The sequence below is a fragment of the Sminthopsis crassicaudata genome, chromosome 6, assembly GCF_048593235.1.
Source record: "Sminthopsis crassicaudata isolate SCR6 chromosome 6, ASM4859323v1, whole genome shotgun sequence".
NCBI classification, from domain to species: Eukaryota; Metazoa; Chordata; class Mammalia; order Dasyuromorphia; family Dasyuridae; genus Sminthopsis; species Sminthopsis crassicaudata.
The window spans coordinates 113838918-113856745 of record NC_133622.1 but is presented as its reverse complement, the minus strand read 5'-3'; the positions used below and the strand labels follow the sequence as shown (position 1 = coordinate 113856745).

Here is a 17828-nt window from a genome sequence, read left to right as displayed (position 1 = left end):
AACTTTTTGAAAATACTAAGTTTATCAGGTCAAATATCTATATTACTGATGAGATAAATAAGCTGCTCTTTAAAAATTAAATAGAATTTTTTATAGTATGCAATGAGAAAGTGTGCAACAAATGTGCAAATGAAAAAAATGAATCAAAGAACTTGAGTAGGATCAATGACAGCTTTTGTAAGCATTACCTCATACCCCCAAATTTTCCTTCTGTTGAAATTTCAAAGATTGGAAATTTACTTTCATTATGTTTCTGAATTACATTTATCAAGTAGATTAGATAGCAAATGGCCCGGATTGTTTCCCTAAGAAGTTTATGCCGGTCAGAAAAAAGTGTGTGTTTTAAGGGAACCTTGATCATAGCACAGAATTTATCTGTTCATTGGTTTGGAAAGATTTGTTTCTGGAGATGAGAAATCAAAGTAATTCATATCATGTATTTTAGTATATGAAAATTCCACTTACTTGAAAATCCACAGATATATCTAAAGAAATGTTCATTTTAAAATAATTAAGTTTTGTGTTAAGCTGGCTTTTAAGAGCTCATGGCATATGAGCCCTTTGATCTCAGAGATGAATGAGGCAGGGGACCCATAGGGTGTGAAAAGAGCTCCATTTTACTATGCAGTATAGCCTTGTTGATATACATTTTTGCAAGCATGATCAGCGCCAGTCACTGTTCAGAGAAGCAGCTCATGGGCATTGTGTATGTTGTTTCTACCAATGGGAGGAGAGCCAATCCAGCAATTCAGCAGCTCATTCACAGGTGAGAGGCCCTGTTCAGGAATCTCAGTTCACCTAGCCTCTGGCTCTGATCTCTGACTTAACACTCATTCCCAAGATCAAGGGTCCGGGTGGCCTTGGTACTTCCTTTCAGCAGAATCCATAACATAGCAGTTTTGGATAAGGGGGAAGGTAGAGAAGTTGTTTTATGCTTCCTCCAGTGGCATGAAGTTAGTCAAATAAAGGAATGGACCCCAATGTTTTTATTTGGTCAGCTGACCAATAGATGATCCAGTGCCATTCATTTTATAATGTCATTACTGTATAAACTATGCTCTTGGTTCTGTTTATTGATGTCTATATTAATTTGTGCAAATTGTCCCTTTTATCATTTCTTACAGAGCAACAATTTATTTCATTACATTCATATATCACATTTATTTAGATAATCTTCAGTTAATGGGTACTCTATTTGCTTCTAGTTCTTTTCTCCAAACAAAAGAGATGCTATAGTATGTATGCATACATGCAAGCATAAGGTGATAACTTCGCCAGACCTGGAGTCAGGAAGACCTGAGTTACTTGAGTTCATATTCAATCTCAGACACTAACTAGCTGTGTGATCTTGGCCAAGTCATTTCACCCTTTTTGCCTTAATTTCTTCATCTGCAAAATGAGCTGGAGAAGGATATAACAAATCAGTCTATATCTCTGCCAAGAAAACCCAAAATAAGGTCACAAAGAGTCAGTTATAAGTAAAACAACTGTACAGCAGTAAAATATATGCTATATCATATATATGTATACATATGTATGTATGTGCATACATATGTATATATGTATATTTATAATATAATTCTTTTTTGTCTTTGATCTCTTTAGAATATATGTCTAATATTGGTATAACTGGATCAAAGTCTGGAATGAAAATTGGAGCTGGAAAGAATGTAAAAATGAACTGACTAATTGATATTTGTGATCACATGAATAGCTCAGTAATAGTACTTTTACTATTTTAAAGTACTAATTTAAAGTAAAAGTAACTTGTTTAAAATATATAAGGAAAAACTCATTGGCCTTAACTAGAACAATTATGCATATGGCATAGGCATTCCAGCCCTCACCTATCAATTGTGTAATTATTATAATTGATTATGTATTATAACTGATTAATTTTATAATAGCCCAGATCATTGAAAATCACAAGATTTTTAGTTCTCCTAATATTGAATGTAACATTTATGGGAAAAAATAATTACATTTTTGGTTAGTCATTACTTCCACAATTTCTACAGCACATTGGTTTTAAAAGCCAAAAGATTCTTTAACTGTCATAAAAAATTCCACTTATACTGGGAACAATCAAATTTTACTTTAATCAGGTAAATTATATTTGAAAAATAAAATAAAAAAATGATCCCTGAAATTGACACAAGTATCAGAGAATCACAGTTCTAAAGGATGTCAAGAAATCATCTGGTTTAATCTCTCCATTTTAAGAAATTACTTGCAGATATCTTGCTTATGATTTGAAGAAGACAACCAAGTCCTCTAACATCCTTTACTCTTTGATAAACTAACTGATAATTTTTTTCAGAGAGAAAATTATGCTAAGAAATTTAAAATAAAATTAGAAGCATTAGAAATCTTGATAATGCCCTTTGCTTATAATAAACACATTTGAGCAAAAATCATGACAGAAAAGAAACATGATGAAAAAACCTCAGATTTTGAGTCAAAAATCCACGCTTCAAGTCCAGCTTCTGATATCAGCTGCTGTCCAGAGGCAAGTCACAGCCTTTCTGAGGCTCAGTTTCTTCAGCTGTAAAATGAGGGTAATAATAATAATAATGATATTTATTTTGAAGAGTTGTTATGAGAGCCAAAGTAGTTTATATAGAATATGTAAAGACCTGTAGATTTCTTAGCTACGGTTATTATCTTGACAACTAAAATAGCATCATTAAGAAAGCATGATAAGCATCATGAATTTGGCATTGTTCTCCAAAACTTTAGGGAATAAATGGTGAGACAATATTATACTGTATAAATAACTTTGGGTTATAAAAGATTCAAATATTTCTTTAAAATGCCCTAAAATCTTCAGACTGGTGTCTAGCATTAGATTATTCTTAGATAGTTGAAGGAACATGTATAACCTTGGGCAAGTCACTTAATCTCTTAGTGTTCCAGGCTACTCTCTAAAATTATAGGTGAATTGCTTATCTGTCTCAGTGTTCCCTGTACCAATGAAATCCCAGGTGTAGATATTACCAAACCCCCCTTGAAAAATAAATATTTAACTTTCTGATCATGGGTCCTTAAAAGGAGTCCAGTCCCTAAGAGGAAGTTCTTCTGGGTATATCATAAAGATTTACCATGAATTGGAGAAAGGCACATATGAAGTACTGTACTTGGTGATCAGAATTTGGGATTGGGGCTTGTACCAAAAGATATTAACAATAACCATGTCTCTATATGTAGTTACAGCTGAAACTTCCATTTCACAATATATATCCATTCACATAGAATGAGAGAATTTCTTATATATTGAGAGTCATGTGAGATAAGGACCAAAGGAGATAATATATTTAAGAAATGTTTAACATAGTACCTGATATAATGTCTGTCTGTCTGTCTCTCTCTCTTCTCTCTCTCTCTCTCTCTCTCTCTCTCTCTGTCTGTCTGTCTCTATCTGTGTGTGTGTTTGTATACTTATTCTCTTTTGTTCCTTTCACCCTCCCATAAGGTTTATCATCTCAGTCTTTGGGGTAAAAAAATGGGTTTGAAATGATGGTGGAATATTTGGGGAAGCAGTGTTGAAAAAGAGAGAAGGTGGAATGTAGAATTGATGAGGTTTAGAATTGGGGTACCTAAATGAAATTAGGTTTAATTGAGGTCTAGTGGCAGGTTTGGGGTACAAGGAGTCAAATAGAGCTCCCCTGCAACCTCTTTGGATTCGGTGCAAGGATACAGAGTTAAATGAGGTCTAGTAGCGGCACAAGAGTCCCCTGTAAAAGAATTTACAGACCCGAAAACCTAGATTGATAAAAGAAGTTTATTGCAGGGTTTGGAAGCAAGGTCTAGTTAGTAAAGTTGAAGGTAGAGATAAAAGGGCACCGGAACCAGGGTTCCAGTGGGCAGAGATCCTGGGCATTTCAAATGTAAGGCTGCCATGTTTGGGACCTCTGCAAAGAGAGGACTCCAGCTTGTCTCTTTTATAATAGGGGGCTTTGTCTACAAGCTGAAGAGGGCTTGTAGGTGGAGTTGTCCCCTGGGCTGGGTATCATCCAGGGTTAGAATTTGAATTGAATTCAATGGGTTTTGGGACTGAGCTGACCCCACCCAGATAACAAAGATGAAGCTGTCCCCTCCCTGAGGTAGAGTCCTAGGAGGTTTTCTCCTTTAAGGATTTTTCAGAGTTTTGGGGTTCCCTCATCAGAATTAAGAAGACCTAGGTTTAAGTCTAGAGTGGTAACTTACAGAGGACTATATCTAATTTCCCAGATTACTCTCCAACATTCCTTATTTCTCCAACTTTTGATGTAACAAATCTGCTTCTGGAGTGAATCTGTAGTACCCATAGGTGTATCCAGAAGTCATCCCATAGTTCATTTTTTGGTCAAATTAAATCAGAGCATTCATTCTAATTGCTACTTTTGGTCATCTTAATCTTTTAATACTTAAGATTCATTTGGTTTACAAAACCAAGAGCTCTTCTCTTTTATTCCACTGAGAATAAGAGAAATTGGTAATGAGTTTTTAGAAGCAGAAAGGATTCAGGATAATGAATTCCAATGTTTCATACGGTTTAATTTTTTTTCATGGTCACAGAATATAGAACTACAGAGAGATCTGAGAGAGTATTCCAAAAACTAGAGGAAACACCCAGAAATATTCAGTAATTTGCTTAACATGACACAGCTACTTGGTGGCAGAACAGATTTGACTTCTTAATAGACTTTTGCAATAATTACATTGCTGTTAAGTTATTTTTAATGTCATGTCTAACACTCCATGGACAAATTGGAGTTCACTTGAAAAAGATACTAGAATGGATTGCCATTTCCTTCTCCAGTTCATTTTACAAATGAGGAGGCACACAGGGTTAAGTGACTTGCCTATGATCCCACAGCTAGTAAGTATCTGAGGCCAGATTTGAATTTACAAAGCTGAATCTTCTTGACTTCAGCCTCAGCACTTTATCCACTATATCACCTAGCTGTCCCTTCTAAATAAAAATATTACACTGTTATCACCTTAATATTATGAATCCTCTTATTTGCCATCATCACCAAATGGATATATATTGTTAGTGCAATTTTACAACACTCAATTGTTAAGCTAATATTAGTGAAATAATGGAAATCTGTAGAGAGGCAGAACTCTGGAGAAGAATACTTGAAACAAGGATACTTAAAACAAGTGGAACAAGTTTTCCCACTTAAAAAACAGTGGAATTGATAAAATAATGGTTCTCTAGTTTACATATACTTAGTATTTAGTATGGTGATGTAATGATTCTTCAGTTCACACATATTTAGTATGCTATAATGAAGTAATTATATTTAAGGGCTGAGAGAATAGGGGACACAGTCAGTCAATCAGAGTAACAGTCTGTGAAGGAGGTAGACTATGAGAATAAAGACTTTAGACTCTATTCCTGACTATCCTAGTGGTAACTATCCTGCTGAGACCAAGGCCTGTCCAGAAGACCTCCAGAAAGCTAGCCCGGACATTACAGAAATCTATAAATATTTTATTTGCAAGTGTTGGAATTTTAGAATGTTCTTTAACTTTTAAAGGATTGTTTTTAATGGTAAAATTTGTTTTATACCATTGATATCTAACCAAGTTATTAATGAATGAATCCTGGTGTTTCAGTATAAAATAAAACTCCAACAAAAGAGTAATTTCCTCTCCAGGTGGTTGGTATAAAGTCTGTTGTGATTCCCAGTTTTTCTTTTAAAACTGATAACTGTTCAGTAACTGTTATTCGTAGTTTCTGGTTTAATAGCCACTTCTACAACATTATAAACAAGAAATAAGCCTTTGTTTTTGGTCCTTAATCTTTCAATATTTTGACAGATTTGAAGTACAACAGTATAGACAAAATAATAATAGCGATAAAAGAACATGGGAAGTTAAGATAATTGCAAATAAAACAACATGGGGACTTTGAATTTTCCTTTCTAAGATATGTTCTTATTCTAAGTTTGACTAAACATGAAAATATTTGCTTTCTGAGTAATTTGCCCTAATGACTTTGACATATTTCAGAGAAACAGCAGTAACATTGTTCTGCTATGGTAGAAAACATGTCCCTTGTCTACGTAGATACCAGCTCTTTACTAGCATATTTCAAGACATGGGTGCTGTGTAGCTAAATGTAGAAAGGAATACCAGTCACTACATAGTTGGCCTTTGGGCTGTACTGAATCATGAAATAGATAAAACACACAAAATGGTCCTCAACCTCATGTGAATTCCTTCTGCTTCCACAGTGACTGAGACAGATGGGGGAAAGAGTGGAAAAGTGCTGAAAAATCACATTCATTTAACTGTAGGTAATCTGCAATGGGAGGGATATGCCTGATAGTGAACTGTAACCAAATTTAAGTACTCCTTATAAATAAAACCAAAAGAATTTGCAGCCAAATAGATGGATAGTTCATAGATTCCTCTTATAGAAGAAACAAGAAATTGACTGAGTATGTTGGTTTCATCCTATAATCAATATAACAAAAAATTCAAACAATATTGTTTCATAGGTACAATAACAATAATTTTATGTTGCAAATTATCACTAAATGACAGTTAAAACAGGGAGGCATATGTTTTCCAAAGATGTTTGCTATTGTCATCAAAGGTATCTTGTGCAAGTCCAAGTAATTGGAATCTTTATACTTGATGAGTTTCTTCAGATGACTTGGTGATTATATTGATTCTTTGAATACTTCAGGATAGTCTTCATTGAGATGCAGTCACTCAAAATGAGTCTGGCCTATTGATCTTTATAGGCAAAATGAACTGAGTGAAAAATGAATATTGTCCAGATTATGGGGAATAAAAACATCTATAGTAGATGATAAGTAATTGACAGCATGAATTGTGCCCAGGCCAGGATGGGTTTTGAAAGATGCTATCAAGGAAGTGGATTATTCATATACAAAAAGTTGGTGGACAAGTCACGTAGTGAAAATGAAATATCGGTTAATAGATGATTTAAATATTAGATTGCCATCCATGAAATATTAAAATGCTGAGATCTTTATTCTATTGAATTACATCTAATCTCTATGGAAGAATATGGAAAAGCATTGAAAGAAATGGTATCAAGGATGAATCAAATGACATAATTGATTTACTGAAATCAAAATATGATGCATTATATGACATTACAGTTAAAGAGGGCTTGACACCTAATAATTATAGCTTAATACTAGTAGTAGTTTAATAAATGTTTATTGACTGAAGCATTGAATGCTTTATGGTTTTTGCTAACTTCTCTTTCTGTTCAATGATATTTTATTCATATAAATTATCATTTATCCTGATTGGCATCATGGTGTACTAACCTAAGAAATGTCTTCAAAGGCAGAAAGATCTGGGTTTTAGTTCTGTTTCTCATCCTTATTGCATGTAATCTCTCAATACTCTAAACAATTCTCTAAGACTCCAAAGTCTAAGAACCTGCATCGGTAGTAGTTTTCTCACATGGGAGTTCCTAATGCCCATTAAATCATAAATTTAATCCCTATTGGAAAATAAAATGTAATGTTTTTTGCTTCCTGTAATTTTCCATTAAGAATTAGAAGGGCAAGAAAATTTCATAGGGGAAAAAAGAATTGCCTGGTTTTCAGGGCCTAGTGCAATCATTGATATGAAGTTACTCACTGGAAATTTCTGTTTTCACAGCTGTGAGATCTTTCAGATTCATTATTCAAATCCATTCAGGTAGAAAATAGAAACCACTAGCAGCCACAGGGGCACCCAAGATTTTAATGGTTAGCCTCTAATTTTCTTTTTCCTTGTATATTCATTGAGTTGCAACTCAGTAAAAGTGTAGGCTTCTAGCATATTGACATGGCTCTCCTTGGAGGTGTTACTTTCTCCTAAATCAAAGAAATAATAAGGACCCTTACTCCTGAGTTCTTCATGTTTAGATTATAAAGTCCCACTTAGCAAATAAAAAAGTTAAAAATGGAACAGCTTGCATGTTCACTGAAGGTTTCCAAGCATTTTCATTTTCTAACTAACAGCGAGGGTAGTCATCTTTAATGTTTTTCTCTTTGAAGAAGAGAAAGGTTCCTAAGAGAGTTGTTCTTTTATGGCTTTTAAGGGCATTTTAATTAAAAAACAGAAAATATATCACTGCTAATGCTAAGAGAAAGGAGAATTGTTCTGAGAGTGTAACCAGCTTTTAGATTGTAAAAATGAAAAAATGATTTCTCTGGGATGGGAGTGACAGAAGAAGGTGCAATGGCAAAATATTTAAAATTTTTGAAAATTATAGTGGATTACCATGGTGGTAAAAAGACAGACCAAGAGTTTTTTAAGTTAGTGATGTCAATGAACTTTACAAAATTTTATTTCCTAAATGTTCATGTGAGGCTGTCTATGAAAACTGAAGTTTAAAGGATACACATCTTTTCCTGAAGACCACAGAATGCTCTTTTGCCAGATATTGGCAGAAACTCAAAAAATCTTGATTTGTATTCTGTAACCCTTATTCCTGCCTCATACTTACTTATGGGAATTTAAAATACTATCACGGTTAAGAGTTAATCATGAGAAATGGAGCTCCTTATAATCTACAATAATTATCATTATTTTAAAAAATTTTTATCCTTAGCACTTAGTGGATAGTAAGCACTTAATAAATGCCTTTTCTTTGGTTCATTCATGATGTTAACTACGCCACTGTACCTAGTGCTATTTATTATTCATTTGATATTTTAAAAATAACAACTGTGTAGATAACATTGTGGCATGACACTGAGGAAAACTAGGAATTAGAAACTGTGGCCCAATCATATGTATATGTACATATGGGTATATACACACATTTAAAATGTATACATAAATGTACAGTGTATACAAAGGATACTACAGTATTTATAATATGTATATGTACATGTATATAAATATATATAAAATAGGAGCACTTCAAAATATAGTTCAAATTCTCTAAAATATACCCCCCCAAAAGTGAGGAATTAATGAAGCAGTTCAATATTTTCAGAAAACTCTTTAACTTGAAATGTGGAATTTACATAACCTTGGAAAATGACTTGATAAACTTTAATGTTTGTGGAGGAATTAAGGTTGTTGCGACAAAAACCTTAATTATTTTCCAAGAACATAAATTTCTCCATTGTTCCAGAATTATAATCCAAGAATAAATGAAGATGCTATAAATAACAAGAAATGGAATCTCAGGGAAGTTGCCAAAATTTTTTTATAATATGATTAAAAAAGAAAAAAGGTAGAGCTTCTAAATCTAATAATGATTCTTTTATCTCCCTTGCCTTCTCAATTAGACATATTTATTGAGCTCTTATTAGAGGCCTCAGAATGTCAAAGAATGGATGGATAAACAGAGAGGAAAACATTTATTATTTGCCAAGCAAAATGTATAAGCTACGGTTGAAACAAATTAAAAAAGGTACAAATGATGTGTTGTAGGTATGGAGAGGAGAGATTTTTTTTCAAGAATAGAATAGATAGGACCACAACTAAGCCTTGAAATCATGTTAAATCTATTATGTTCTGTAATAAATGCCATGACTTTACCATATGCTGTCTCATAAATCATTTTTTATTAGCTATATTTATCTCAGTGGAAGATGGTCTTGTCATTAAAACTTAGTGTTGATAAGGCACGGAGTCTTGAAAATAAGTCTTGCCTTAGGTTGGCTTTTACACAAAGTAAAGGGAACCTGTGATCTAGACAAAAACTTTTGCTAACAATGGGGAACAGTGAATAATTGCCACTGTGTTTTTATGAAATCTAAAACATCTATATTACTCCCAAATTAATTTTACAGTGTTTATTAAATGATGAAAGGATGATTAACTGTTTTCTATAAGTATTTTCTTCTATCAAGTGATTATACAGTTTGATTTGTCATATGGTATATAAACTAATAAATAAAAATATTCCAGAGTATTCACAAAGAAATTTAATAACTCTTCTATGTAGAAACATTTTATACAGTAGGACTTTAAGCCTTTGTGTTAGGCAATCTAGTAGCATGCTGAAAAACAACATGACTCCTCCCCTTCTTCCTCCCTCATTCTCTGCCTTTCTCCCCCCTCCCTTCACTCCATTGACATGCATAGCTGGCCTAGTAGGTGTAAAAATAGACGGAGAGAGCCTGAATTGGAAGTGGTCACTGAATGTTGCCTGTGGTTGCTCGTGTTTTGAGTTCTCTGTGACACTGGCCAACTAGCAGATGGATAGAACTGGTATGGAATATGTAGAGAAAAAGAGCAAAGAAACCAGGGATCATCCTTTTGGATTGCCAATGTTAACTTCTCCCTGAGAACCTTGAATTTAATCCATGGTTTGAGGACAGACCCACTGCCAACAGGAAATAATAAAACTGATATGGGCAATGCAGCTCTCTGCCAGTCTTGTCATACAAAGAAGAGCATAAAAGCACAAGGAAACATGCAAGAGTTGGATAGAACCCCAGATTACTGTGGCTACAACTGTGAGAATGTCAGAGAGTCTGAGGCTCTGGTAAGTATGATACCATGAACCAGGAGAAAGAGCACATGGTGATATCTTGAGCATGTTAGCAATCATCAACAAACCTCATTAATCAAATACTTTTGGTTCCAAAAATGGAGTCTATAATGTAAGACCGATTTGAATTTTACCAGTTGTACTGTTGTTATAGATTTTGATGTCGTTTAGTTGTTACTTTATCATTATATGTTCAGATCTTGCCTCATATGTTTCCTTTATTCATGTTTTCTTTAATTTTACACTATAAACTTCAGAATGGAGAAAGAACATATCTTAATATTCTTAATACAGCAGAACCTCATTAAAAGGTGCTTTGAATTCCAGCAACTCAATAAAACTCAGCTATCAAATCAGGTCCTTTATAAACATAACAATGTAAAAATATAAATATCTGCTATATTATGGAAAGTTTTTATTATTTTTATTGTAAGTATTATCACGGTGCTACAAAATTATACTTATGAAAGAATTTTACTTTGTTAATTTGACTCATTGACTTCAGTTAAAAAGGCCTATAGATCCCTGGCCTTCTAAGCTATTAATCGTGCTAATTATTTTGTCACAAACTCTCACATTTGAAGAAAAGTACAACTGAGGTGTAAACATAAGCATAATATAAAAACCTTAATGTTCTTAATATTTATCAATTTGTTAAAAGGTCTTTATGTGATTTTTCTCCCTAGTGGTTCAATCCAAGATTGTATTTGTGAAACGTTTTAATTTTAGTATTCATTGGAGAATAAATTTTGTTTCTGATCCCTTAGATCCAAGAACTTGATCTACTACAAACTATTGTGTTCAGTATGAACATGTGAGATTAATGAATATTTCCTATTTGAGGAGCATAGAACTATGATAAAATGATTATATTACAAAGAGATTTATAATACAATGGAAGTGAATACCTGCACTTTGTTCAGGAGAGAGAATGCCAAGCATACAAAGAATATATCGTTTTCTTCTTTTTTTTTTTTTTTTTAAAGTATATGATTTTCTAAATTCCTTAAAATCAAAATTCTAAGTCTCATCACAGAAAAGTTGGAACGTGAAATAGAATCCAAATTTTTCAACCTAAAAATACATTTGTACATATCTATCTACCTACATATACAGGATATTTATAGTTAGCAGAAAAGAAAGAAAAGTCTGCCCACTATGTAGTGGTGGTGGTGGTGGGGAAGATAGTGCTTCAGGAATACATACTATGAGGGGAAATGCAAAACAAAATCAAATCCTAGAAAATCTTAGAAAAGATAGTGCTTCAGGAATACATATCATGAGTGGAAATGCAAAACAAAATCAAATACTAGAAAAGAACAAAGTTGGAAGGAAATCCATTTGTTCTACTAGAAAGTAAACAAAGGTTTCAACCAATAGCATTGCCTTATTTTTCTTTAGAAAGTGACTCTCTTGTGCCCATACTCTGGATCAGAAGAATTAGTTTTCTCTTGCTCAAAACTTATTGTTAATTTAAATGAATCTGCATTGAGAAGGAAAAAACTAACACAGAAATTTGTAATTATAGCCATGATTCCTTAATTCTGCAATCTTCTTATTAAGCATTTTGAGGAAATGTTTACTTGTTTGAAGATAATTTCTAGTCAAATGGATGCTCATTCATTCATTTATAACATGCTTTTAAAATGTTACTTAATGATTATTGTGCTTATTTTAAGATTTTTTTTAATTTTCTGAAATGATTGCTTTTTAAAAGTTGTTTTATTTGCTTGCTTTGTTTTGTGTTTATATGTTGTAAATGCCTGTATGAGTTTGATTTTGGGAGGGAAAATGAGTGATAAAATGAATGGTAAATTCATTCAAAGAATTTTTATGAATATATTTCAAAGGTTCATGAGTAATAATGAAAAGTTTTCAATAAAAATATTCAGCAGTATCAATATTCCTTATTGAATTTAAATTATTTCACATGAAATATTGATTCAGAATTCCTAGAGAATATTGAAAATTTCTGTCTTTTTAAAAAAACTATTACAAACCAATTATATTGTATCTGAGGTTATTGTTTCAAAACCAATTCAATTCAATTCAAAAGACATTAATAGATATTTACTATATGGAATACATTGTGCTACATAAGAGGGATAAAAAAGCAAACAATCCGTGAACTCCAAGAGCACATTAGGAGATATAATATTTATGCAGAAACATGGAAAAATGCTTTTTAGGAAAGAGAGAGCAACAATACCCTGCCTGAGATCAGTAGCAAATGCTACTTGAGTTGAACTTTGAAGGAAAATACAAGTTCTGAGAAGCAAGAGATCAGGAAGGATATAGTGAGTGGTTGGCTCAAATGCATGGAAATGAGTGGTGGGATTTTGGTAGTTTGGAAAATAAGGCACATAGAGGGGAATACTATGAAACAATTATGGAAAGGTTGACTGGAGCCATATTTTCAGAACCCTAGATAGGCTGAGGAGTTTGTCTAAAAGGACAATTGAATTGAATGGTAAAAGATTTGTGAAGAAGATTTTCTGAGAATCACAGGAATTAAGACAGAAGGGCAAAAGTAGAATTTTGTCAGCCACATAATTGGAGAGGGAATATCCAATTATTGGTGTCCCTCCAATGATAATATGTAGTCTGCAATCTTGGAATAGCATAGTCTCTCCTCAGGTGCCAGAAGCCTGGGAATTCAGCTGAGTATTTGGATCAGTGTTCCAAGTCCTTAGATGCCATTACTTAGAACTGTGAAATTATGATCTGAAAATGTGTAATGCAGTTTGGAAAAAGTGACTTCAAAAGAAATTTGGAAACACTTCTCTAACATTAATTGGATCTCTTTTTGTACACTTTAATAAAGTGCTGATGCTCAAATTAATTCAATTATATATAAAATGGATGATAATTGTGATGATTATTGAGAAGTCTCTCTGAGCTCTATTTGACATAGTACTCACTTCGAAAGAATTAAAATATTTTGCAGAAATCTTATCAATTCTCACAGATCTCTGAGGGTTAATGAAGAAACTTGGGCTCCTTTCCTCATTTCACAGACACTAACAGTGAGATATAGGTTGTGTCTAAACATAAAATGTGATTTGAAAATAAATGAATTTAGTTGAATGAAAATAGTGACTTCTTTTCAAAATAACCAGTTGGATCTAACTCATCTTTACTCTGGATAAAATTTATTTTACTTCCTATCAGAGATTTCTACCTAAATGTGCACATCAATTTGAAATAATTTTTCTCCTGTTATTTGTATAAATATTAAATAGTTTAATTAGAAAAATTTAATATATTAGTGGTGAGTCTGAGAAATATTTTCCCGACTTCTCCATTCATTTATTCCTTATTCAATTTCAAACTAAAATTATCATCCATCTCTGGATCTATGATCATATGAAAGCTTTGACTTTTTGTTTTACACTTAAGTACTCAATGAACAAACATATCCCTCCCTCTCTTTCTCCTTCCTTCTTTCCCTCTCTCTCTCCCTCCTTCTCTCCCTCCTTCCCTCTCTCTCTTCTTCCCTCTTTCTCTCCCTCCCTTCCTTCTTTCCTTCCTCTCTTCCTCCCTCTCTCTCTTCATTCCCTCCTTCATTTCTTCTTTCCTTCCTACCTTCTTCCTGAGAAGAGAGCTGCTACAAATACTTTTGAACATATAGATCCTATTTCAGGAATTACTTTTTAAAATATTTTAATAGCTTTATTTTGGTATAATTGTTTGAAATCCCACATATTTTATGTTTTGCATAAACCCATTATACGGAGAAGGGTAATTTGCATAAATGAAACCTATTTGCATAAAATCTATTATACTGAAAAGGGTCTACAGACTTCATCAAATTGGTCCCAAAGTCTATGACTCAAGACAAGATTAAAAAGCATTGTTTTATTTTATCTTCTACAAGAGATGCTGATTGTGAAGTTGCATCTACTTTTGTGGCAATCCATTTGCTAGGCTTACACAAACATCACATATTATCATATTTGTGGTGTTATATTGATAGAAATCACAGCATCTCCTAAACTCAGAAGAATCAGAGTTTCACATGGTTCAAAGAGCAATAGAAAGATAAATGCTAGATCTATGACTTGTATGAAAAATGGCACGAAAGTGTCCAGAAGTGACATTTCAAACTATTTCTCTTTATATTGTATTTCTGAACTATCTTTAATTTTTCATAATTGATGATATGGTAAATATCAGAGTGGAATAATAAACTGATGAAAATGGTGTATAGCAAAGGGCATGGTAACACTCGGCTTAGAACTTGTTAAATGTTTTGTTTAGTTTTAGAAAATAATTTCTTCATTCTTTCATTCAGAATTCTGCCATATACAAGCACTTTGTCAAGGAATGTTTTGGGAACCAAATATTAAGTTACAATATCTGCCCCCAAAGAGCTTGTTGTCTTGTAGGGGAGAGTTTCACACACACACACACACACACACACACATATACACACCACATATATGCACATATGTGTATATATAGAAACACACACATATATAGCCATTGATAACAAACAACAGCATTAGATAGCTACAAACTTGTGATATGAATTAAATAATATACAAGTTCATAGAAGAAAATGAAAGAAAAACTAGTATCCCATCTTAAGCAATCATTTTGTGTCCAGATTTGTGTTTAATTTGTGTCCAGAATCAAGCTACAAATAAGCATCTTTATTATGTTATCAAATAGCCTAAATCTCCTACTATTTAAACTACTTTTTAGAGTTGTATCAATCTTGTGAAGCATCAGTAATGTTTTTCAATTCTGTAGACATCTAAAGTTTTTTAGTGCTATGCAATAAAATTTCCAGAATGAAATGATGTTGTTAAATGATACCCTACTGCTTTAAAAAAATCATTGATAGTTCTAAAATTCCTAATGTGCTCCAATATGAGCCTTTTCCAGAAATTGTATTCCATCTGCAGCACTAAGCTTGATTTTTATGCTATGGGAAGCATCAATGTAGATCTTGTCTAATACTATAGTATTTTCATTATTTCTTGATAATCATTAAAAAAAATGCAAGTGTTTATTGGATGGCTAGGTGGCTCAGTGGAAGGTTAAAAAGGACAATATATTAAAATTTTGCATATACCCCCAAAAATGCTCAAAAAAAAGAATGAACAGATAATTATGAGACTATGATAAATTCTTCCATAGTTTAGATCCCATGTATAGCAGCAGGAACAACAAAGAATAGGAGAAAAAACATTATAAAATAATAGCAAAGCAAATTTAAATTTTCAACTCGCATTTCTGCACCAAATAAAATCCTGCATCCTTTCTTTGAGTATCTAATGAGCCTTTAGGAAATGATCTATATGTTAAAACATTGTTAATCTAGTCCTCTTTATTCCAAATTCATAAAGACCAGTGAAAAATAATTTCTTCTTTTCAAATATATAACATAACTTTAAAAGCCCACTTTCTCTTTCTCCATATATTTTTTTAAATTCAAATTCATTTTGTTCTTATGAATACATTTTATTTGATTGGCTAGAATTGCTACATGTTTTTTGGATATGATTATTTTTCCATAAATCCAATGAAGTACATGTTTATTGTAAATGTATATAGGAGTGAAAAACAATTTTTTTTAATGTTGATTAAACATTTAATTAATAGTGAAATTTGAATGTGTATTTTTTTTGTGATCTATGAATTGAAAAATGTCCAGGGGAAAATATTTTTAAGGCTATTGAGATTCACTGTTAGCAAATTTTTATTAAAATTAGGAACTTAAATGGTATGTGTTTTATTATCTATATTCTAAAGCTTTATAATACTTCAGCTGTATGGCAAATGTCTGTTGTTCAGTTGTTTTCAGTTGTGTCCCACTTTTCTTCCATTGCCCAACTAAGCTACCTCTGATATTAATATATTAATTAAATCTTACTTTGATTATCAAAAAATGATTTTATTCTGAAAATTTTGAGTATTTTTACTGTCTCCTATGGAAATGCCTACTAGCTATTTGAATACACATGAATATTTTTTAACCCTCTTTCAGTGTATTTTTATAAGGACTAAGTTTAATTTCAGTGTGTATCTAAAATAATAATAGTTGGAACCAAGTTAAGTAGAGAGAGATTAGGAGAGAAATAGCTATTTTTGTTAAATCTTAGTCACATGGTCTAGATAGACTATAAATTTGGATGCTGAAAGAATTTGATCTGATTGCTGAGACATAGTAAATTTTAAAAGATCATGGAGAATAGGAATAGTAACTTCAGGATTTGAGAAGAGAACACATGAAGATTTTTTTAAATAGAAGAGAATGGATTCTTTAATTATAAATAATTGAACTTAACTTTGATTCCTAGGAAATTTCTAAAACATGTTATAAAGAGATGTTTAATGAACATCTAGAAAAGGTAGAAGTAATCACAGATATTGTGGGTTCCATCACATGTCTAAGACTGGATTTAAACTAAGATTTTGCTGACTATCTGTTAAGAGCAGTTAAATGACAGGCTTAGAATTGTGAAAGACTCCTTTTTCTGAGTTCAAATCTGGCGGAAGATAATTTTTTTACCAGCTGTGTGACCCTGGGCAAGTCACTTAACCCTGTTTATCTCCATTTTCTCATCTGTAAAATGAGCTAGAGAAGGAAATGGCAAATCACTCCAGTAGCTTTGTCAAGAAAATGCTAGTGCAGAAGTCTGGGTAGATGTGGTTTTATAAAGAATGAGGAGAATTTATTTCCTTCATTACCTTCAAACCATGCTGTAATGTTCTGTTCTCTAAATTATAATCGTTCTCTGGGAGCAGGTTTCTTGGGGAGCTTCTGGAGGCAGCCTTGGCTTCAGAATAATCACTCCAAATGCAGGCAGGAGTTAAAGTCCAAATCCTTTATTGTCTCTTCCAAAATCTTATCTCTTTCACTTGGGGTTTGGCTAGTTTTCTGGAGGCCTTCCTCTCTCTCCTTGATTTTCAAGAGCTCTTGTCCAAATGTCTCCAGCCAGCACAAAGGTGGAAGTGGGAATGAATCTTCACTCTGAATCTCCTGGAGCTTCTAGTGGGCTTGTCCTTTTATATGCTCTTTTAAAGGTGTGAAAGGTGTGAACTCTGAACTAGAGAACTGTTAAGTACCATGCTAAATTAGACAACCAATTTAGCACCTTGTAAGAATCTTAACACCATGCTATATTTTTAACACTTGTCTAATGGTCCAGAACCCATGCTGGATACCCTTAAGATATAGTTCAAACCCACACCTGATGGCTATCAAAGAACTATTGTTTATCACCTTCAAGTATAGAGAATTAATAACACTCAAGATATAAGTGTATTAATATGTATTGCCATAGTGCTCATTTATTTTTTAAAATTTTTGTATTTTTCCTGCTTATTTCTTAAAAGAAAT

General features: G+C 32.7%; 1 protein-coding gene across 8 annotated transcripts in view; it reads left to right on the top strand.

The window, feature by feature from the left end:
* Positions 1-17828, top strand: part of ANK2 (ankyrin 2) — a 325566-nt gene that overhangs the window by 42562 nt on the left and 265176 nt on the right. For 2 of the 8 annotated variants that reach the window (XM_074272629.1, XM_074272630.1), the window contains exon 1: positions 9868-10471. The exons of 1 other annotated variant lie outside the window; for it this stretch is intronic. In XM_074272629.1, the coding sequence (XP_074128730.1) occupies positions 10337-10471 (135 nt within the window). In that variant the 5' untranslated portion in view covers positions 9868-10336. Of the gene's footprint in view, positions 1-9867; positions 10472-17828 lie in introns of those variants that run through there. 5 more of the 8 variants (XM_074272627.1, XM_074272632.1, XM_074272628.1 and 2 more) reach the window with 3 other exon arrangements.